This window comes from Calliphora vicina, chromosome 5 (assembly GCF_958450345.1).
Source record: "Calliphora vicina chromosome 5, idCalVici1.1, whole genome shotgun sequence".
In the NCBI taxonomy this organism is placed as follows: Eukaryota; Metazoa; Arthropoda; class Insecta; order Diptera; family Calliphoridae; genus Calliphora; species Calliphora vicina.
In genome coordinates, this window is record NC_088784.1 from 108,187,378 (window position 1) to 108,211,394 (window position 24,017).

General features: G+C 31.1%; 2 protein-coding genes across 2 annotated transcripts; both read left to right on the plus strand.

Annotated features, from left to right (window-relative positions):
* Positions 1-248: 248 nt before the first annotated feature.
* SmydA-1 (SET and MYND domain containing, arthropod-specific, member 1) lies at positions 249-13,545 on the plus strand. The gene is made up of 6 exons (XM_065511474.1): positions 249-430; positions 505-956; positions 1,280-1,708; positions 1,779-1,886; positions 12,964-13,148; positions 13,218-13,545. Exons 1-6 carry the CDS (start codon positions 299-301, stop codon positions 13,454-13,456), a joined length of 1,545 nt encoding a protein of 514 aa, XP_065367546.1. The 5' UTR covers positions 249-298; the 3' UTR covers positions 13,457-13,545.
* Positions 13,546-13,781: 236 nt separating this feature from the next.
* Positions 13,782-22,766, plus strand: Mdr50 (Multi drug resistance 50). Its single transcript, XM_065511775.1, has 10 exons — positions 13,782-14,112; positions 18,058-18,307; positions 18,390-18,661; positions 18,729-19,221; positions 19,291-20,553; positions 20,627-20,788; positions 20,851-21,054; positions 21,113-21,214; positions 21,271-21,972; positions 22,039-22,766. Exons 1-10 carry the CDS (start codon positions 14,009-14,011, stop codon positions 22,384-22,386), a joined length of 3,900 nt encoding a protein of 1,299 aa, XP_065367847.1. The 5' UTR covers positions 13,782-14,008; the 3' UTR covers positions 22,387-22,766.
* The last annotated feature ends 1,251 nt before the right edge of the window (positions 22,767-24,017 follow it).

The following is a 24,017-nucleotide window of genomic DNA, read 5'->3' on the forward strand; positions in this document are numbered from 1 at the left end:
TGTAGTTTGTGGTCCTCTTATAAACATCAAACAATTATCGATCGGCAAACAATCATGCTATGTATTCAATTTAATAATAATGAAAAAAAGCATCTCGAAACAAATGTGTATGAAAATTTGTGTATCTGCCCCCTTGCTATGAACATGATGAGAGAACCAAAATCTATTTATAGTATTTTTCATGTGGTATAATTTAGTTTTTCTTTAATTTTCTCTACTTTCGGCCGCTTTTTTTATACTAAAGAACCAAATTTTTAAATTTTATAAAAGGAAAAGGTTTTTTTATATAGAAATAAATATGAATCCTTGTACAGTTTGTAAAACGGAAACAAAAAATAGTTGTTCCAACTGTAAACAAGTATTTTACTGTTGTGTAGAGCATCAAAAACAAGATTGGAAAAATCACAAGATAAACTGTCATCCATATAAGGTAGAAATGATGAAGATAAAATTATTTTAAATAAATGTTATAAAGTGCATTAATATTTGTTCAATTTTATACAGATTGTTAAAAATGAGGAATTGGGTCGTCATTTGGTAACCACTCGTACAATTAAACCGTTTGAAATTATTTTAAAAGAGGCTCCTTTATTCAGAGGCCCCTCTCAGTTAACGCCACCGGTATGTTTGGGCTGTTTAAACGCCATCGAACCCACAGATTATATAAATTGTGAAGAATGCGGTTGGCCTCTGTGTGGTGTTGAATGCAAAAATAAGGATGAGCACCGTTACGAATGCGAATTGACCGTTAAAAGGGGGAAAAAGGCTAACGTACAAGAATTTACCAATCCTCATCCGTTGTATCAATGTTTGAGCACTGCTCGTTGTTTGATGTTACGCGATAAAGATGCTGAGAAGTGGAAACAAATTAATGAGCTGGAATCGTTGGAGGATCAAAGGCGTGGCTCTATGCAATGGAAGGCCGATTACGAAAGTGTTTGTAAATTTATTTTAAAGTGAGTAGAGGGACTAATAGTTCAAATTTTAACAAGTACGAGAGCTATATTCGGCACTGCCGAATCTTATATGCCATTCACCAATGAATACTTTAAGATAAAGATTTGAAATTGAAAACAATTGCGTCAAGAAATATTTTTTCCCGATTTTGACCCATTGCCGGTCCAAATTAAGATGGCGTTGAAAAGGTCTTTGAAATGTCTGTAATTAGATAATCTCATATTGGCAAACTTTGAAATCTTAAATTAAAAATAAAATATCGATATGGTCATGAATCATGATACATTCTTATTTCTTTTTAATTTCTTTGTTCTTTTTTTAGATACTTCAACACTCAAATATTTAGTGAAGATGAAATTATGCGCATTATTGGCATTTTACAAATCAATGGCCATGAAGTACCCACTTCTGATCCAGCCCATGTTGCTATTTTCTATAATGCCTCGTTCCTAGAGCACTCCTGTACGCCCAATATAGCCAAAAGTTTCAATAAAGATGGCCATCTTGTGCTCTGGGCTCCCAAGGAAATAAAGAAGGGTTCACATTTAAGCATTTGCTATTCGGACGCTGTATGGGGTACAGCCGATCGTCAGCGTCATTTAATGCAAACGAAAATCTTTAAATGTCAGTGTCCCCGTTGTGTTGATGTCAGTGAATATGGAACAAATTATAGTGCTTTAAAATGTGAGAAATCCGAATGTAGAGGCTTGATGTTGCCATCAAATTTGAATGATTGGCACAAGGATTGGACGTAAGTGAAATTTTATTAAGTAAGCATTAAATAACGTTATTTTTTTATTTCATTTATATTTTTTTTTTAGTTGCAACGAATGTAAGCACCAAGTGGATAAAACATATGTAAACAATATATTAGAAAGATCGGGTAGTGATTTGAATGCAATGGATAAAACGAAGGAAAATTGTCGCAAGTAAGTTGTTGTTTACTTAAAAGGTACTAAAAAATCAACATTTCTCTTTCTATTGAACAAATATTAAACAAAATAAACAAGCTTTAGTTTAGAAAATATCAGAATATAAGATCGATATTATCATGATAAGATTTTCTGAAAATAGTGGTTACGTGTTTTCGTCAAATATTTGATCAATGTGAACGAACTTTTACAAAATGCTTTTGAGAATATGGTTTGAAAAAACATTTCGCTAATGTGAACTATTTTTTGTACTCTTTCTAACACGTTTAACAAATATGTACTCCATTTGTTATTCGTGTATTTTAATTTGAAAGCAAATACATACACTCTACCCCATGTCTATACTTGACAAATGTTTATCATAGCATTTAATGACGTTTGTTTGTTATCAAGACAAAGTCGTCTGAGCTGAAGTTCCAATAAATCTAACGATTAAATAACTCTAATAAATGGAGACTATTCCTTATAATTTTTCCCATCACAACTATTTTGAAGTACACCAAAACAAAAATTGTATCAAGTATAGACGCAGTTTTACTCTCGTGCAAATAATTCTGTATCCCTGGTGGTCTATTTTAATGCCAAACCATAGAACATTCATAAAAATATGTGAACATATTTTCTCCCACTCTTGGTTACTCGTGTTATCATTAAGTTTACTATATCCGTAAACGATTGATAAAAATAATAGTCTGTCAATACGTTCACACTAGAGTATACAATTTTGAAAATCCCAAACAAATTCGGAAATTCTTCTAAACCTCCCAATATTTAGAAATACGAATGGAAACAAATTTAAAAATGTTTACATGAAAAACACTCAAAAAGTGTTTTCTATCCATGTTTCTAAATCAGGCCATAAGTAAGCGACAAATATATTTCATATTGCAGAAGAAGCATATATTCTGTATTTAGATATATAGTAGATAATATTGTTAATTTTACGGTTTGTCTTATCTTAATAATTGAATCCAAACATTTTATGATAACATAATTTTAGAAATTAGAAAAGTTTCTTTGATTATCAGTACTACTACATTCATTTGCCGGGGACAAAACCGGGAAATTAGAAACCCTAGTTCACATATATGAACATACAAATGTACATGTTTGTATTGTAGAATTCAATACATATTTGATATTGACAATTTTTGCAAATCATGTAAACATAAAAAAATATAGGCAGGCAATAAATAAAACTGAATGAAAATATTAAATGGTCAGAATATGCGAAACTGATTCATATTAACTGAAATCATGGTCTGCAATATTTAAAAGTTAGTAGTTATTTAAAATTTTAATATTACTTTATATTATGTTAACTGAGATGTTGTAGCTTAAATTAGTAATTATTATTTATACATATTTATATACTAGCTGACCGCCCGGCTTCGCCCGGTAGTTATTTATTAATTTTAGTTCTTCAAGTTTCTCCAAAAATTGTATCTTATTAAGAAAAATGGGAAGTGAAAATGACGCAATATATTAAAAATTAAAATTTCCGAATTTTTGAATTTTTTTTTTCTTTACAAACCATCTTCTGAAAATTTCGAATCGAATAAAAATCAGTCAAATCGCTCCAGCCGTTCTCAAGTGATGTCATTACATACATGGACCATTTAATTTTTATATATATAGAAGAAGATAGATATGCGCATTTCCACGGTCCCCAACGCGACATTCGTACGCCTTTGAAGTAAAAAATAAATATAAAAATTCCATAGCATATTTATTAGAAGCTGTAACTTGTTTTTTAGTTAAAGCCACAAAATTTTGATTTGAATTATCAATCAGAGTACTGATAACAAACGATGATTTAGGTACCGGAACGCGACATTGGAACATGATAAAATCAAATGAAAATTTACCGTTAATCATGCTTTGTTCGGCCTCATTTAATTTTTTAGTAATAATTTGTTGTTGATAGAAATATGTATATAAACAATAAATACTAAAAAGAAAATATCATTAAAAGTAGCTAAGAGAAAAAAAATAACAAAAAAGGTTACCTAAAAATACATTACATTATAAAAATTTAGAAATTTTTTTAATATAATGTTACAAAAATCGTTTGTTTATGAAATTTTTTATTTCCGGTCACGGTGGACATTTCTGTGGAAATGCCCATATCCAATTATAATAGAGCTTTTTTCTAAATGTACCTATTAAACACCTAGTTCCAAAAGCTTGATTCCTAAGTGACAGTACTCTTCTTTTTTTTTTAGCAATTTTTAAAATAAAAATTCATAAATTAGAATCCATATTTGTGGTAAAATTTGAAATATACATACATTCTTCATAAAAATGTTTTTCACCAAAAAAATTCTATATCGAAGGGTGCAGTTAATTATTTATTTTTTGATTTTTACAAAATTGATGTTATGGAAATTACCCTTATCACTAAGGTAATGGTAGCGTATCTATGAATTGATTAGTTATGGGATTTTACATTTAGGGCAGGGGTTTGACTTGAAGATTAGCGATTAAAATAAGGGCTTGATTCAGAAACACGTCCGGAAAATAATTACTTTAATATTTTCAATATATTTTCTTAACAACACTTTATAAATTACTCACTGTTTTTAAAATATACCACAAAGTTTAAACTTAAACCTAACATTAGCTTATAACTTGTTTACATTTGAGGAGTTAAGGATGGGTTAGCCGACCGTTGATGGAATGTAATCGTATTGCCTTTAATCATCTCAATCATACTTCAAATTGACAGGATAAAAAATTAAATTTTTACAGAAGGATTTTTTTCATAAACAACATTTCGCTTTCTTTTATATGGTTTTATTTCGTTTTTATCATTAATAAGTTCAAAATAAGTTCTGCTGATAAATTTATTAAAGTATTTCTTTCCATTTTTAATGATCTTTTATTTATTAAGCAGCTGACTTTTACTGTCAACTTAATCATCTGAAATGTAATGTGAACGGCTTTGATTAACTTAATCAAAATTTTCTTAAACGCGTTTAAAAACTCAAGTCTGAACATAACATTAGATTTATTTTTAGACTAACTAATGTGATTATCAGGGAAACCGGAAATATGCTCTAAAAAAAGCGTTTTAGGCGCTTTAAATATGCAGTAAAAACTTTAAAATATGCTCTTAAAATTTAAAAAATATGCTCTTAAAAAAAACAAAACTTTTACATAATTTTTAACCAAACAAAATTTACTTAAATTTTCAAATAAAAATCGTTGTCTATTGGATCTGAAAACATTTTTATACATAGAAAATGTTCTTTCGACATCAACTGATGTTACAGGAGCAAATTTAAAAGACAATATTTCTTTAACACTTAGAACGGTTAAGTTTGAATTAAAACTAAAATTTAATATTTAGATGGAGCTATTATTAAAATAGTGCTTATTTTATATTAAAACAAGTAAGAGAGCTATATTCGGCTGTGCCGAATCTTATACCCTTCACCTAATTATACTTCAAAATAAAAAATTTAAATATTTTTAGGTGAACAAAATTTTTTTTTCAGTTTTTTAATTTTTTAGAAAAAAAATTTTTTTTTTTTAGTTGAACATTTTTTTCAGTTTTTTCATTTTTTGGATAAAACATTTTTTCGAATTGTTATTTTTTAAAAAAAAAGCCATCTATTTTTCAATTTTGAATTTTAAACAAAGGAAGTAAAAACCTGTAACACAACAGCGAAAAATAAGTAAGACAAAATTTGTTTTTGCTAAAGTCAAAATATGATATTAAACAGTAAAATATGCTCTAAAAACGCAAAATATGACATAAATATGCTCTTAAAACAAATATATGCAAAAATATGTATTTAAGGGTAAAATATGCACTAACAAATCGATGCCAAAATTCTTAAATAGTTCTGAAACGTGTAAATATCTTATCTATGTGCTCATTAGACTTACCAGAAAAAACATGCATTTGCATATTTTGGTTTCCCTGGTGATTATTAATTGGCATTTAATTTTAATGTCAAAAACCGCCTCTTAGACAGCAAACACAATGTAATTTATGTAGTTAACCAATCAATTGTATACGTATTTATTTAAAAGAAATGATTAGCTTTTATGGCAGTGATCGTTTAAAATTTAAAATTATTCATAGTTTAATTGCAAAAGCGATTATTTCATTAGTACAGTAAAATTTTTCTAATGATAGACAGAAAAAGTACTTCCAGTCAGTCAAACAGAATATTGATTCAAATAAAACAAAATGCCTGCTGTTTGTGTAGTTGACGCCGTGTAAATATCTTACTTTGTTTAAAACTGTTTACATGTAGATATTTTTTAAACCGAATTAAAAATGTATCCATAAATTATAGATCTTTTTTTATTAATTTTTTGAACCATTTTTTTTTCTTTTGTAGAATGTATTAAAATTTTGTTATAGTAACTAGAAACTATTAAAGACAAATATTTTGATTAATATTTAGTATTGAATGCATTAATGGCCCAAAATATAATTTTATTCTTATTATTTTGAGAAATAGATGGATTTTATATTCATTCTAATTTTATTAAACAAAAATTAAATATTTTGCATGGCTTTTATGAAAGCAAATGATGAAATTCTTTTAAAAAAAATCTGCTATGATTTGTGATTGTATTGCTTTTAACCAATATATTTTATAAACTTGATAAAATTGAAAATATAGTAAAGTAGATAATAAAAATTGTGTGTATGTACAGTATTGGCCATAACTAAAGCACCCCCTCAATGAATTTTTTTCATATGGTATTTTTTTGTATAAAATCATAGTTTTAAATATCTATTATGTATTATTTTCATTTGTTAATATGTTTAGTATTGATAAACAAATACTTTCAAAGTTAACCTTTCTATAAGAGGTAACTTAAAATCAAAAAATATTTTAAGGTAGAAAATGAAACGGACAAAACTAAAGCACCCCTTCAAGGATACAATATAAAAAAAAAATTTTAGTTAAGTTTTTGTTGCAAATCCTTTGTTTTGGATGGCACAAGAACATCTCTTGGCATAGAAGATAATATGTTTTTATGGCGTTTTTCGATATTCCTTCCCAGGCTATTTTAACGGCATGAAATAAATCGTGAAAATTTCCAATCCTTATTTCAACAATTTTCACGATTTATTTTCATATTAACAATGTGCCACAAGTTCTCAATAGGATTGAGATCGGGAGATTGACCAGGCCAATGAAGAACCAGAATCTTATTGCTGTGTAGCCAAGTCTTACAAATTTTGGAGGGGTGCTTAGGATCGTTATCCTGTTGGAAGCTCCCTATAATTGGCATCTCTTCACTGGCATAAGGCAACATTACAGCTTTCAATACATCACGGTACATGAACCGATCCATAATCCCATAAATTTTATGATTTGGCCCAAATTCTTGACCAGAAAAGCAACCCCAGACCATTACATTGCCTCCTCCATGTTTAATTGTTCCTTTGCAATACCTAGGATTCAGTCTTCCTCCTTTTGGTCAGCGTACACGCCTTATTCCAGCGGAACTTTTTAAGTTGTATTTGGATTCGGCAGGGAACACTACTGTCTTTAATTTTTGGACACTCCAGTCGATGTGGGCTTTGGCAAATTTCAGTCTAGCTTTCTTGTTCTTAGCTGATAGAAATGTTTTTTTTGCTGGTCGTCAGCTGAATAATCGGGCTTCTACTACTCTTCTACGGATTGTTCTTTCGCTAACGCATAATCTTAAACTTGTTCGTACTTGAATAGCTGATGCTGTAGGATCTTTTTGTATTGCTCTTTTGATCAAGAAATCATAATATCGTGTTTTTTTTCACGAACGACCTCCAGAATGCACCGGAAATTATCGACCAGTCTTAAAAAATTTTGAAACGAGCCTGGAAATAACTGATCTGTTAATTGAATATTTTTTACTAAATTCATGTAGTGATAAGCCCGTCTTCCAGTCTTCAATAACTTTAATTTTAAATTCACTGGAGTACTTGTTCCTTGTCATTGTTTTTGTTTCACAATAAACTGTATAAAACTTAAATTTTGCACACTACGTCTTCCTATATTTTTATCTTTTGGAATTTTTAATTCCATTCATTGTTATTCCCGATAACTCACATTGCAAATATGCAGTACCGAGTCAAATTTTTAAACATCTTATAAGAGGGTGCTTTTGTTTTGTCCGTTGAGTTTTGAGTTTTTATATGATTTATCATTTTAAATTAATTTTTAATAAAATTATCTTTTACTAAATGAATATTAAATGAACATTAACAATATTAGTTAATAAAATATATACAAAATACATCCCAAAAAAGCCGTTTTTATCAAAAAAATTATGATTTCAAAAAATCCAATGAGGGGGTGCTTTAGTTATGGCCAATACTGTATGTGAATGTTTAAAAAAATAACGATCATTTTATTGTGACGCAATATAATTTTCTTTATACCCTACACCACCAGTGTGCTAGATGAAAGTGCTGTGAATTTAGCCAAGTATTGGTAACTTGAAAATAAAAACCAGTAAGAGAGCTGTGCCGAATCTAGTATACCCTTCATCAAATTATACTTTAAAATAAAAAATTTAAATATATTTAGGTAAACACAATTTTAAAAAAATATAAAAAATTTTTAATTTTTTATATTTTCATTTAAATTTATTTTTAATTAGAAAAAAAATAATTTCCCGATTTTGACCCCTGCAATGTGTCTTACTATGGCGTTATATACATAAGCGTCTATATTAATGACTTAATAATCCAGATATAGTTAAAAAATAGGTAAAAAATCTCAGCCGTGGGCCGATTTTCTCGATGAATCATAAATGTAAGTTATTTGGGGAGTACGGAAAGTTGATTTCAACATACAGACGGACATGGCTATATCGAAACAGCTATCTATAACGATCCAGCATATATATGTATACTACATTCTGGGGTCGCGAATGAAAAATGTATAAATTACAAAAGGAATGATAAACTTATATGTATGTATACACTTGCCACTCATGGTGAATGGTATAAAAATACTTGACCTAGCCTATCCTTGCTTATTATACTAAGTAAACAATTCGATAGATAATCGTATAATCAAATAAAATTTTGGGCTACAATTTATTTAGGTAATAAGAATATCATAATGAAATATATTTTTTATTTAGGAGTTTTTTTAATTTAATTTTTTTTTTAAATTTAACTCAATTTCAACTAATATTGAAAATATTACCTATAAACTTTTAATCACATAGATAGTTTCTAACAGTTTAATTAATATTTCATATAAATTTTGTTGTTGTAGCTTGTGAAGTGAGAACAAACACATTATATGCGGATCCATTTCGAACAGGGACGTTGACAGAAAGCTTTCATATAAAGTTTTACCAGTATAGTGTAATTAATATTCGGCGTTGACTCAGCTCATAATTTATTTATTGTTCCCTTTTTGTTTGGAGCGCTACATATTAATTAAATTTGCAACTACATGTGTTAATAAACACTGAGATGGCTATTTCTTATCAAAATCTTTTTGTGTTTTGTACACACGATCAAAATTTTTAAATCATGACACACGATACGATGACTTTAAAATGCTGCTTGGGTTTTTCTGTACATAGTAGGGTGGCGCCGTTTGTAGGGAGGAAAAATATGGTATCGATGTTTCCAAATAAAATGAAATGGCGTCAGTATTTCTAAGCTGAATCAAAGGATAAAATGTAATTTTTTAAGGTTTTTATGATTTCATATTCATATAAATTCACTTAATCGGTTTTTTCCGTATCGAATTTTATTTAAATTTTTTTCTTCCTGATCTCATGTTAGCTATATGTCAATCCCATTATGGATATCAAAATAAGCGGAATTTAATAAGCTTTTCATTGTTACATAACACCTTTTAATCTCACCGGGTTATAAAACAAACCATTTAGATATATTTTATGTAAAATAAAAATAAAAATAAACAAGTAAGAGTGCTATATTCGGCTATGCCGAATCTTATATACCCTTCACCTTTGTTGTGGATGCATTATTATTTTTTATAATTAGTATATATGTATGTACATTGCCCACTTTCAGCGTACAGCATCCTAAATTTATCAAGAACACAAAAAACAACAACAACGCCAAACGAAACAAAACACCAAAAGAAAAAACAAAAACAAAATACGCAAGGCAATGAAACCAACACACATCCAAACATACGTTTAATTGTATAAAAAACAACAACAACGCCAAAAGAAACAAAATACGCAAAGCATGCACATTCAAACATACGATTTGTTGTTTTCTTGTCAAAAAAACCAACACACAACCAAACTAAACTTTAGTTGTATAAAAAACAACAACAACGCCAAAAGAAACAAAACACAAAAAAAACAAAATACACAAAGCTTGCACATCCAAGCATACGTTTTGTTGTTTTTTTGTCAAAGCATGCAATACATTGTGTTCTTTGATGAAATTTTCAGAGGTTGTCTCGGATTTTTGCTCATATCTCCGTTATTTATGGACGGATTTTGCTGATTTTAAATAGCAAAATTCTCGAAAGTATGTCTGACAGAATTGTTGAAGATTTGGATCCCGGAGATATCTGGGGCCTTCAGAAAATTGATTTCAACAGACAGACAGACAGACGGACAGACAGACAACAGACAGACAGACAGACAGACAGACAGACAGACAGACAGACAGACAGACAGACAGACAGACAGACAGACAGACAGACAGACAGACAGACAGACAGACAGACAGACAGACAGACAGACAGACAGACAGACAGACAGACAGACAGACAGACAGACAGACAGACAGACGGACATGGCTTAATCGACTCCGCTATCTATAAGGATCCAGAATATATATACTTTATAGGGTCGGAAATGAAAAATGTAGAAATTACAAACGGAATGACAAACTTATATATACCCTTCTCACGAAGCTGAAGGGTATAAAAAGGGCCCATTTTGTAAAAAGTAAAAAATTTTATGTTTTGAGTTACAAAACATTTACTTTGATAGATATCCAACTCGCATCCCACTAAGCGACTAAATAGGTCTTCATGGAAACTATCTAAGCTTTCTTTTGAGAAAAAAAGGCCCCATTTTGAAAAAAAGTCTAAAAGTTTTTGATTTCGGAAAAAAATTAAAAAATTTTTTAAAATTTTTTTTTTTCGAAAGATGTATAAATAGCTGTCTAAACTATTTGGGACACATCTTGCTATGAACAATAGGTAATAAGCTAAATGGATGAGAAGAAACATCACTTTGGCCAAAATGTCAAATTTTGACCCCTCTAACTCAGAAAGTTCTTGACCGATCTTGTTGAAAAATTGTCTCTGAATTACTTTTATCAAATAGGACTAATCTTGGTGAAAATTAATCGGAAGACATCGATATATATAAAAATGTTCCATGTATGTAATGGCATCATGTGAGAACGGCTGGAGCGATTTTTTTATTCGATTCGAAATTTTCAGGAGATGGTTTGTAAAGAAAAAAATTAAAAAAAAAATTTTAAGTTTTTAAATATATTGCCTCCCTTTCACTTCTAATTTTTCTTTATAAGAGAAATTTTTTGGATAAACTTGAAGAACTAAATAGCTACCGAGCGAAGTCCGGTAAGTCAGCTAGTTTTGAATATTTTTGAACTTATACGAAAATTCCTGAGACATCATAAAAAGCACTTTTCAAAGAGCTTTCACATGATATCAACATATTTCATGTTTCCTTTTTCAGGACAGGATTTGTATCCCTCGATCACCAAAATACTGAACACACAGGATAAAGATTTTTAAACATAGCTTAGAATGAATAACATTTTTATTTTAGTTGGGAACATCCACAACATTTTTTGTGGTCACCCTAATACACAGGCGTCTTCAGTTAAAGCGAACAAGTATGATAAGAGCTGCAACACTTAGTACTTATTCATATTTATTTGAAGTGTTCACAAATTTGATTATTCATTATATCATAGCAGTTGTAACTAAACTCTTGAAATGATTTAATGGGCTTATTTGTCATATTATTTGTAACAAAGAATAGGCTTTTCGAAAATTTTATGTCTTTTAGCCTCGAAATTTAAAAATTTTAAAATATCCTTCTTATGTAAAAATTTTTTAGAAAAAATGCTAGGTAGTTTGCAAAAGTAATCCTATTCTCATGACATCCTTAGAATCTCATTTCCAAATTTGACATCTTTTTCATGTTAGTATTAACTAATTTTTAAGAAAAAACTCAAAAATTAAGAACATACATTTCAAGATATTCTTCTTCAGTTCAGTTTTATGGTGAATTGACCTGTATGCAATAGGGTTCTATAAGTCGATTGTTCGAAATCGACTTTTTGGTCGGTAAAAAGTCAAACAATCGATTACGTTATCTCAAAAAGTCGATTAACTATAAATAGTCGAATAGTCGATAAGTCTACTTTTTTAGATAGTTAAAAAAAAAATATTTAATTAAATAAATCAAATAATTAAAAAAATTTTATAAAATAATTCTGTTTCAAAATTCATCTAAAATTTTTCTATAAAAACTAAAAGTTTTTAGACATATCGTATATAATCGAATTTAGGAAAGTGTTTGATAAGAAACATGTCAAATCAGTAATATAAATTTGTTTACTATTTTATAAATTTAAATCGAACTATTAGAAACAAAAGTGATAATATTATTTAATACGTTATCGCCTTAATACATTCCCTTTTTTATTGCAAAAGGAGCATCAATAAATGTAGAAACCAAGGCGAATTTATACAAGGTGAAGTCAGTTAAGCAGCTGATAACTTTTTTTCGCTTTTTGGTTCTAACAATTGTCAAAGCTTGTTTTTATATTTAAATATCTACATATTCTAAGCTTATTAACAAAATATTAATTTTTTACATAAATAAGTAAAGCCCTTGCTATTCAATTATCTACACTATATTAAGTTTTAATACTTATGTATATGTTTAATTTTTCATTTTTGTGTTTTGACATTTGTTATGACACCTTGTATGAATTCGCCTTGTGTAGAAACCATGTATTTTTTACACTTATTAAAAAAGTCGAAAGTTCAAAAAGTCTACTTTTTAAAAATCGAATTCAGCAGTACACAACCAACCTATTTAACATTTATATTATATATTTCAGATATTTAAGTCATTATGGCAGATGGTTACCCAGTCATCATTATTACATGTGTGAAGTCAAGATACATTTGGTACAACAACTGGGCAAGGAACCACAGGAACTAATGATTCTGCCAGATGAAGATCTAAAATTAAAAATAGAGTATGGCAGAGAATTAGTTGAACTATATGAAATATTGGCACCTTGTAAGTCTACTTGCACTTGAAAATACTTTAAAAATTATATTTTATCTTTTAATTTCATCTATATTTAAGGTGAAGTTCGTATGTTGGGTAATTTATGCTTTGAAGTTCATTCCGCTGTGGCCGAAAATACACGCCGCATCTCCTTGCAAGTGAGTTTATCGCCCAAAGAACTTCTCGAAGAAGCCTTGATGTATGTAGAAAAGGCTGTCGGTTATCTACAATATGAGTCGGATATATTTGTTGAAGGACACATGTTAAAACAAGCCAAAATTAACCGAGATGCTTTAAAAATGGTCATAAGAATGTAAATTAAATATAAAAAGAAATTTTTATAACTAAATTCAGTTTTGTATACTTGAAATAAAATGTTTAATACAACAAAAAAAAAAACAACAAATATTCTATCAGCATTACAATTAAAAAAAAATTTAGTCAAGTAAATATGTAGTAGGTAAATTTGTAATACGTATATATAGAGCTGGCTGTCTGGACTTACTAATCGTTTTACCACTTCTAATGTAAGTACGTTTGAACGTATTCGTATTTGTAATATACATAACTATTGTCAGTATTTGTATGAGTTAAAAATATTGAACACACACCAATTCATACATATATTAGGAATAATCACTATCATTTCCGATAACATATCAGCCAAATTATGCCAATCTAATATAAATATATTTGAATTTTCCAATATATACAGTAAACGAAATTCACCAAGAACTTCAGTAGTGTACGAAATTTTGGCAATAGCAGTTGGCTGGATTCCTAATTTATTAACAACCTTGGCAAATATTAACAACAAAAAACTAATAATCGCTAGTGTTTAAACAAAAATAATATCACAAAATCACGTGATGAGTGGTGATAACGGGCATCAAAAGGACGACATGTCCTATTACAAAAGTAATATCACTTTAGGTGATGAAAATACAGATCAATACATAACGGGTTCATCAGTGTAAGTGTGCAACAAAACAAAAATATGGATTTATTAATAACACAGTACAGCATTTTTCAGTTCATTGCTTTGGGACTCAATTCTGACAATTGCACGTGAAAGTAGCCCCAAAAATAAGAACTTCTGCATCATTAGTTTTGTCAAGTTGGCTGCCGTAAAAATTTAATGGCCATACGATTTTTTTTCCCTCAAAATGGATTTTTATCACTTTTTCTATATTTTAGCACGGTTATATCTCGTATACCGTACGGAATATATCTTTTGTGGCTGAAGGAAAGTTGTAGATATTGAATAGTAGAAAAAAAAGTACGGAACATACCTACCCGAAAAAGGTGCATCCAGTGCCTTAAAAATCGAAAAATTTCCATTTTTTAATTTTTTTTACCAATTTTTCACTTTTTTTGCTCAATAACTGGATTACAAATCCAATTATGGACCGATCACCATGAAATTAAGTCGTGTGGTTTGTTTCTATATGAAAGTTATTTATCATGAATTTTGTATGTATACCATCATTTTCAACAGATTTATGCACTTTAAAGTGATTTTCGGAAGCGTGTCTTATATGGGAGCTATGAATAATTACGGACCGATCATAACAAAATTTTTTGACATGAATTTTGTATATATAAAACTTATTTGGAGCGAAATTTGTGTAGATACATATATAAATTAAACATTTATGACCGATAAAGTCCAATTTCTGGAGGACATTTGTATGGGGGCTAGGTGAAATAATGAACCGATTTCAGCCAGTTTCAACAGGCTTCGTCCTTGGGCCGAACAAATTATATGTACCATATTTTTTTATGATCGGTCCATAATTATTCATAGCTCCCATATAAGACACGCTTCCGAAAATCACTTTAAAGTGCATAAATCTGTTAAAAATTATGGTATACATACAAAATTCATGATAAATAACTTTCATATAGAAACAAACCACACGACTTAATTTCATGGTGATCGGTCCATAATTGGATTTGTAATCCAGTTATTGAGCAAAAAAGGTGAAAAATTGGTAAAAAAATATTAAAAAATGGGCATTTTTCGATTTTTAAGGCACTGGATGCACCTTTTTCAGGTAGGTATGTTACGTACTTTTTTTCTACTATTCGATATCTACAACTTTCCTTCAGCCACAAAAGATATATTCCGTACGGTATACGAGATATAACCGTGCTAAAATATAGAAAAAGTGATAAAAATCCATTTTGAGGAAAAAAAATTCGTATGGCCATTAAATTTTTACGGCAGCCAACTTGACAAAACTAATGATGCAGAAGTTATTATTTTTGGGGCTACTTTCACGTGCAATTGTCAGAATTGAGTCCCAAAATCATGTGTTGTACTGTGTAAGGATTATTCAAAAACTAAAGTAGTAAAAAAAATAAATAATAGTTTACTTTAATGTGAAAATTTTTGTGAAAAATTAAAATCATAAAATATTGACAAAATAAAAGTTACCACCAAAAAAAATCAATATTTTAGATCATATAACCCTTGAGCTGCTGTAAAATATTGCTAATTTTGTGAAATCATTAACCGAAACGTAAATTTTTCACTTTGTGATGAAAAGCTAAATTTTCTTATCGTACTTTTCAAATGCCATAAATATCTATTGATAAAAATACAAAAGGCATCGTTTATACGACGACTACAACAAAAACTTATAAATTTATTTATTTTTCTACAACTACACACATAAATATAATTTTACGTATCTCTGTGACTGAAGAAAGTGTGCAGCTTAAAAACTTATAATCAATTAAACAGTTAACATTGAATTGTTGTATGAATGATAGATGTATGATTCAATGGCTATTGAATAAGTCGTGAAAACTGACTATATTTTTTTGCAGATTTGTGATTTAGTTAAACTTAAAGGTTTTGAAAAGTAGCTGGTTAAGGATATACATGGCTATTTGAATTTGATTCAAAATATCCTTTAGCCTTCTTAGATTCTTTTTCAAATCTTAATGAAATTATTAGGCATTCCTTAACAGATTTAAGCAAATCATTTGAAAATGTTTTGCAATTTCTTCTCACAGTGTACGATTCTCAAATATTACATTAATTATATTCTCTAAACATGAATATCCTTAGAAGTTTTAATGTTAAGCATCTTAATAATTCCTTTAAAAATTTAAATGTTTTCTTATGTCGACCTAATAGTAAAGCTTAAAATTGTTTTGGTTGTGATCACCGAATTAATTCAGTCTATATTACGATATTTTTCTGTTATGGCTGAAAAATTTTAGTTGGGTTGACAAAAATTTTAAACCATAATTCTTCTATTTCAACAAAATTTTGTGGGAAAGTGTTCTAGTCGATATATTATTGCGAAGCGGACTTTTCTGCTCTTCAATAAATTAAAACCAAAGTTCGAGCGAATATTCAAAAAATCAGTTTCGGTCAGTATTCGGAACCGAATGCCGTACTTTAAAACTAAGATTTGTAATTGTGATTCTCTTCAAGAGTCGGATAAAAAGCAAATGTATGCCTTTTCTGAAAAAGGGGGACTTAGAGATCTGCATAACAAGGAAAAGTGGTTACTGATTTGAATTCACAGTAGAATATCATTTAAATAAACAAAACCTATTCCCCTGATAAAACCTAGTATGTTACTCAATTTACAGCCAGCAACACTCCCAAGTTCATCTAGAAATCTGTTACCTAGCCATTTAAATCATGGAATCTTCCAAATACTAGCCTGAGACTTCACCGAGATTTCTGGGACTTCACCTATCCTATCCAATTGGTGTTTTCGTTGCCTTTGCATTCAGTTTTGGCCAAAAGCCCAACTATTCCAGGATTGGTTGATGGAGTCATGGAATCTTTCAAATATTAGCCTGTAGTAGTGACAAATCGAAGGTCTTACTCCCCGTTCCCTAGTATTATGGTCTAGACCTGAGCCATGACTAGCCAGTTTATCTGCTACCTCATTTGTACCAACAACTCTTCAAGAGCTCTCCTGTAGTCTTCCACTAAGCTAGAATGTATTAAATAACATTTCAAAGCCTTAATTTACGCATGACTGTCACATAATTTGTCACTACAGACCCCTCTGTGACGTATGCTTTTATCAACACTGTGGCTTTCCAGATCGCAAAGATCTCTGCCTGGAAGACGCTGCACTCGCCAGAGAGTTTATATGACCACTTAATATCGTTGTCGACCATATAAACCCCGGCTCCTGTACCAGAGTCTATCTTGGATCCATCAGTGAAAACTGATGGATCCAAGTTTCCCTACTGGGAATAAGACACCGAAGTTTAAGGTCGCGACCTTATGATCATAGATTCCCGTGGGAATAATCTTCTGATCGATAAGACCTGCCTCGTATAATATCCCGTGTGACATACCCTAATTTCGGCAAATTGAAACTCTCCACCCTATATTTCCTGGTAAAGAGTACCAATTCTGTCGGATAGAGTAACATGTATAGAATATAAATACAAACCGAAGGGTTTGTAAATTATTGAAAAATATCTAAGCAAACCAATACAAACCCAAAAACAGTTTTCATTCTGATCAAGATGACGACACAAGATGGAATAAATAATTTTTTATTAGTTTCAGAGTTTATTTTGGTCGAATATTAAGTTCTGTTCGTTTGTTCTTAAAAAAATCGTTTTCAATCAGAATTTAAAACCAAAGATCGGGTTTGGATGTGAAAAATAATTTAAGATGTGCTTTGAAAATCAAAATATTTATAGGGGTGCGAAATTTATAAAATACTTGAAAATATTCTTCTATTTCAAGAGCTATTTGTGTTGAAAATCTATATAAATTTTGCTACTAATTATAATTATGCACAAATTAAGTCTAAAATGTTAAATTTTGTTTATAAACTATAAAATTAAAAAAATTAAAGTTTCCTTAATCTCTAGTTTTTATTTATTCATGCAATACATATATTCTAAACTTTCCTCATTCCCTTAGGCCCATAAATGGTGAAAAGAAAAAATCAAACTGGTGGAATCGAAAGAAAAATCAAGATGACACTTCCGAAAATAGTGAGGAAAGTGAAAGTGGCAAACCTAAAGACGATGTTAAGCCAGTAGCTTTTTATCAAATGTTTAAATATGCCACAACCACAAATAAAATCATGTATTTTGTGGGTATATTGGCGTCCATTGCTACGGGTTTAACAACACCAGCTAACAGTTTGATTTTTGGTAATCTGGCCAATGTAAGTCATAATTTTGCAAAGCTTAAGTCTAGGAATAAACATATTTACATATAAATACATGAATTTCTTTTCAAATTCATAGCATATGATTAATTTTGCTGAATATGCTGGTGGTTTCACTAGAGCTGATGAATCTGGCAAATTATTGGATGCTGTACAAACGTTTGCTTTCCAAAACACCATGATTGGTGTGGTAATGTTGGCATGCAGTTATATCTCTATAACTTTATTTAATTATGCTGCTCACGCCCAGATATTGCGCATACGTGGTAAATTCTTTAGATCCATACTGCATCAAGATATGGCTTGGTACGATTTCAATCAAAGTGGTGAAGTGGCCAGTCGTATGAATGAGTAAGTTATTACATATTTTCTTCTTTTAGCATAATTTTTTATAATTTGTTTGTTTGTTTTTTTTTAGAGATTTGTCGAAAATGGAGGATGGTTTGGCCGAAAAGGTGGTTATGTTTGTCCATTATATGGTGGCTTTTGCCGGTTCCATTATTTTGGCATTTTATAAAGGTTGGCAATTGGCTTTGGTTTGCTTAAGCAGTTTGCCAGTAACTTTTATAGCCATGGGTTTGGTGGCTGTGGCCACCTCAAAGTTGTCCAAACAAGAACTCAATGTTTACGCTTCGGCTGGCACTATTGCCGAGGAAGCTCTTAGTGGCATACGAACCGTCAAAGCGTTTGAGGGTGAAAGCAAAGAGGGCTCAGCTTACAAGTCTCAAATTGTCGATGCTCGTAATTTGAATATAAAACGTAACTTCTTCTCGGGTTTGGGATTCGGTCTATTGTGGTTCTTCATTTACGCTTCTTACTCACTGGCCTTTTGGTATGGTGTGGGTTTGGTTTTAAAGAATTACGCCCATATTCCCGGCTATGAAAACTACGATGCTGGTACTATGATTACTGTAAGTAGAACTTTGCTCTACTAGAATCTAATAATTTTGTATTTACTGTATTTGTTTTGTATCTTCAAGGTCTTCTTTTCGGTAATGATGGGTTCCATGAACATTGGCATGGCATCTCCTTATATCGAGGCCTTTGGTATTGCCAAGGGTGCTTGTGCTAAAGTGTTCAAACTGATCGACCAAATTCCCACTATTAATCCCATCGAACCTAAAGGTGTAAACATGAATCAATCCCTAACTCATATCGAATTTCGTGATGTCGTTTTTCATTATCCCACACGTAAGGAAGTAACAATTCTGAATAAATTCAATTTGAAAATTCATCGTGGACAAACAGTAGCATTAGTGGGCTCATCAGGGTGTGGCAAATCAACATGTATACAATTGATTCAACGTTTCTATGATCCTGAAGGTGGTCAAGTGCTTTTCAACAACCTGGACTTGAAAGATATAAACATTAATTGGTTGAGAGAACGCATCGGTGTAGTTGGTCAGGAGCCCATTTTATTTGGTACGACAATCTACGAAAACATACGTTACGGCCGTGAAGATGCTACGAAGGAACAAATTGAAGCTGCTGCTAGAGCTGCCAACGCTATGGTATTTATCAGTAAACTTCCTCTAGGTTTTGATACTTTGGTAGGAGAACGCGGTGCTCAATTGTCCGGTGGTCAAAAACAACGTATTGCTATTGCCAGAGCTTTGGTAAGAGATCCCGAAATATTGCTATTGGATGAAGCCACTTCGGCTTTGGACACTGCGAGTGAAGCTAAAGTACAGGCTGCCTTAGAAAAGGCAGCTGAAGGCAGAACTACCCTGATAGTAGCTCATCGACTTTCCACTATACGTCGTGCTGACCGTATTGTTGTCATTAACAAGGGCAATGTGGTCGAGAGTGGCACTCATAATGAGCTAATGGCCTTGAAACAACACTATTTCAACTTGGTTACGACTCAATTGGGCGAAGATGCCAATGTCACAACACCTGGAATTAAGCAAAATGAATTCTTCGCAAATGCCAAGGACGAAGATGAAGAACAAATAAAAATAACTCACGTTGAGGAAGTCGAAGAGATCAAAGAGGAAAAGGGTACATTCTCAATTATTAACATTCTAAAGATGAATCGTGATGAATGGCCTCAAATATTGTGTGGTTGTGTTTCATCAGTTATTATGGGAGCTGCTATGCCTCTCTTTGCTGTACTTTTTGGATCTATTTTGCAAATTTTGGCTGTCCAAGACAGACCGGAGTATGTAAGAGAAAATACAAATACTTTCAGTTTGTATTTCCTCATTTGCGGTATTGTAGTGGGAATTGCAACATTTTTACAGGTAAAAGTCGGCTACTAAACGATAATTTTGAAATCGAAAATTAATTTCAAATATATTTTTTGGTCTATTTAAGATCTACACATTTGGCATTGCTGGTGAAAAGTTAACAGAACGTTTGCGTGGCTTGATGTTCGATGCCATGTTAAGAATGGAAATTGCTTGGTTTGATGATAGTGGTAATGGTACTGGTTCTTTGTGTGCCCGCTTGTCTGGTGATGCCTCAGCTGTGCAGGGTGTAAGTAATCTCAATGATCTAATTTATTGTTTCAAATTAATTAATTTGATTTTATTTTACAGGCTACCGGCCAACGTATTGGAACTATTGTGCAATCTTTGGCTACACTGATTTTGGGTGTAGGACTATCCATGTACTACGAATGGAGTTTGGGCCTTTTGGCTTTGGCCTTTACACCATTCATCTTGATTGCAACATATTTGCAGAGGAAAGTAATGGCCCAGGAAAATATGGGTACCGCCAAAACTATGGAAAAATGTACAAAGGTAAGGAAAACACTAAATAAATATATCAGCTCTTATTAAGAAATATAATTTTCTTTAGCTGGCTGTTGAAGTTGTTTCAAATATTCGTACTGTAGCTTCATTGGGACGTGAAGAAATGTTCCACCAACAATACATGGAAATGTTATATCCAGCTGTTGCCGTAAGTATACTTGCAACATATTCCATAAACTTTATTAACATTTTTGTATATTGCAGAAAGCTAAGCGCAATACTCATTATCGTGGATTCGTATACGGTTTGGCTCGATCCTTGATGTTCTTTGCATATGCTGCTTGTATGTACTATGGTGGCTGGTGTGTGGTCAACAAAGGCATGGAGTTCGGTAATGTGTTTAAGGTTTCGCAAGCTCTAATTATGGGTACAGCTTCAATTGCCAGTGCTTTAGCTTTCGCGCCCAATTTCCAAAAGGGCATCTCAGCAGCAGAGGGTATTTACAAGTTGATAACTCGTGAACCTAAAATCGTAGACCGTCCAGATGTTTCACACGAACCATGGCAATCCGAAGGCAATGTCTCATTTAATTCGGTTCGTTTCTCGTATCCTACACGCCAAGAAATCACTGTGCTCAAAAGTCTTAGCCTTGCTGTAAACAAAGGTCAGAAAATTGCATTAGTAGGTCCTTCAGGTTGTGGCAAATCGACCTGTATTCAACTATTGCAACGATTCTACGACGTAGATGATGGTTCAGTGACCGTGGACACAATCGATATACGCAATTTATCAATTCTAAATTTGCGCAAACAATTGGGTATTGTTTCACAAGAACCCATACTCTTTGACAGAAGTATACGTGATAATATTGCCTATGGCGATAACACTCGCATGGTTTCCGAACAAGAGATTATGGATGCGGCTAAAAAAGCCAACATACACAACTTTGTGTCATCTTTGCCATTGGTAAGTGTTAAAAATTAATGTCTAACAACTGGATGAAACTAAGTTTGTTGTATTTTTTTGTTATAGGGTTACGAAACTCGTATGGGTGAAAAGGGCACACAACTGTCTGGCGGTCAGAAACAAAGAATTGCCATTGCTCGTGCATTGGTTAGAAATCCCAAGATCCTGTTACTCGACGAAGCTACTTCAGCTTTAGATGCCGAAAGTGAAAAGGTTGTACAGGATGCCCTCGAAGTGGCCAGTGAGGGTCGTACTAGCATTAGTATCGCACATCGTCTATCTACCATTGTAGACTGTGATATCATTTTTGTCTTTGACGAAGGCAAAGTCTGTGAACAGGGTACCCATAAGCAATTACTTGAAATACGCGGTCTATACTATACTCTTTATAAACTACAAACAGGTGCTATGTAAAGGTCATTTTAATTTCCACACTCTCATCACAAAAAAAACACACTCCACACTCTGATATATGTACATACATATGTGCTATGCTAGTTGGCTACTTAATTTTAAGCTTCATTCATACAATTTCCTAGTATTATTTAATAAGAAAATAGTATGTAGTATTCGAACAAAAGACCACACAAGTCATTAAACGAATTATAAATATTAAAAACCATTGTAAACAATGTGCATCAATAATTAAATTAACATTTAGCAAATTATACTTTTGCTAGGAATTTATTTAAGTTTAATTTTTATTTATTATTGTATTGTATATTGATAAGTAGATATTTTTTGTTATTAATCGTGATAATAAAGATAAGAAAATACTTTTTTAAAAAATTAAAGTCAGCATGATTTTTGATTTTTTATCATGCTTGAATGAAAGTAATAGAATTTCAGAGAATTAGACAAAAGTGAAAAAAATCTTAAATTAAGTAACCTAGGAAGAAATTAATTAGGTCCACAACTAAAACCCATACTTATAGAGAGTTTGGCGTTGAGAGCAATGCATTTTGTTTGAAATTGTCTCCATTAGAATTAGTTCTAGAAAAGCTTTACGGAGCTAGCACCATACATAGATCGGAAACATTGCTGTCAAAGACCTAACTCAGTTGTCAAAAAAATAAGAGGTGCGATTGTATTAGTAAAAAAAAAATATGTGAAAACAAAAACAACATGCGTAACTTTTTTGAGTAATTTAATTGTTAGAGTTTTTTTTCTAGTTTCCGCTCTATGTACATTTTCTATATGCCTAGGGCTCTCATAAAAAAAATATTCAAAAGCCATATAAAAAGCTAATAATGAGATTGATTACTTTCTAAAACATATATGTATAAGTGATCATAGATTGAGCGTTTTAAGTTTTTTATCGGCTTTCCCATATTAAAAATCGATCGGAAATAGAAGTGATCACAAATTGTGATTATTTTCTCATAAACGGCAATATTTACCGAGATATAACCACATTATTTGTTTAACAAAATGGATTCGAAATAAGTGATCACAGTTTTAGATAAACCGCTTTAAGTTTTTATTGACTGTCTCAACAAAAAATCGATTTCTGATCAGAAATATAAGTGATCACAGATTGAGCTTATTTTCACAAACAGCGCTATATTTACTGAGATATAGCCGCTTTAAGTTTTTGTTGACTTTCTCATACTAAAAACTGTATTTCTGAAGAGAATTGATTTGATCGCAGATTGAACTTACTTTCTTAAAAAACGCAATAATTACCGAGATATATAATTTGTATTTAAAGTATTTGTTAAAGGGTATATAAGATTCGCATAGCCGAATATAGTTCTTTTTACTTGTTTTTATTGACTTTCTTATAAAAAATGGATTTCTGATCAAAATAGATGCGATCTCATCGCAGTATTTACCAAGATTATTGACGTTTTTATTGACTTTCTATCAAGGTTGGCTACCAATTCGAAACGGTTAAAAAGTAACGCTAATTTGTATTATTTCGGTAGCGGTATTTGCTCTTATTTTCTGTATTAAAATACCGTTTTTTATGCTAACGGTATTTATAGAATATCGGTAACGGTAATTGCACTAACGGTAGCTTACCGGTAACGGTATTTGAGCTG

What these genes read in the sequence shown, in the direction of transcription:
- SmydA-1 (XM_065511474.1), top strand. Translation starts at nt 299, where the DNA reads ATGAATCCTTGTACAGTTTGTAAAACGGAAACAAAAAATAGTTGTTCC. An exon ending in GATTGGCACAAGGATTGGAC is followed by an intron (nt 1,709 to 1,778) that starts GTAAGTGAAATT and finishes TTTTTTTTTTAG; the next exon opens with TTGCAACGAATGTAAGCACC. An exon ending in ACGAAGGAAAATTGTCGCAA is followed by an intron (nt 1,887 to 12,963) that starts GTAAGTTGTTGT and finishes TATATATTTCAG; the next exon opens with ATATTTAAGTCATTATGGCA.
- Mdr50 (XM_065511775.1), top strand. Translation starts at nt 14,009, where the DNA reads ATGAGTGGTGATAACGGGCATCAAAAGGACGACATGTCCTATTACAAA. An exon ending in TTTTTGGTAATCTGGCCAAT is followed by an intron (nt 18,308 to 18,389) that starts GTAAGTCATAAT and finishes TCAAATTCATAG; the next exon opens with CATATGATTAATTTTGCTGA. An exon ending in ATGCCTCAGCTGTGCAGGGT is followed by an intron (nt 20,789 to 20,850) that starts GTAAGTAATCTC and finishes TTTATTTTACAG; the next exon opens with GCTACCGGCCAACGTATTGG.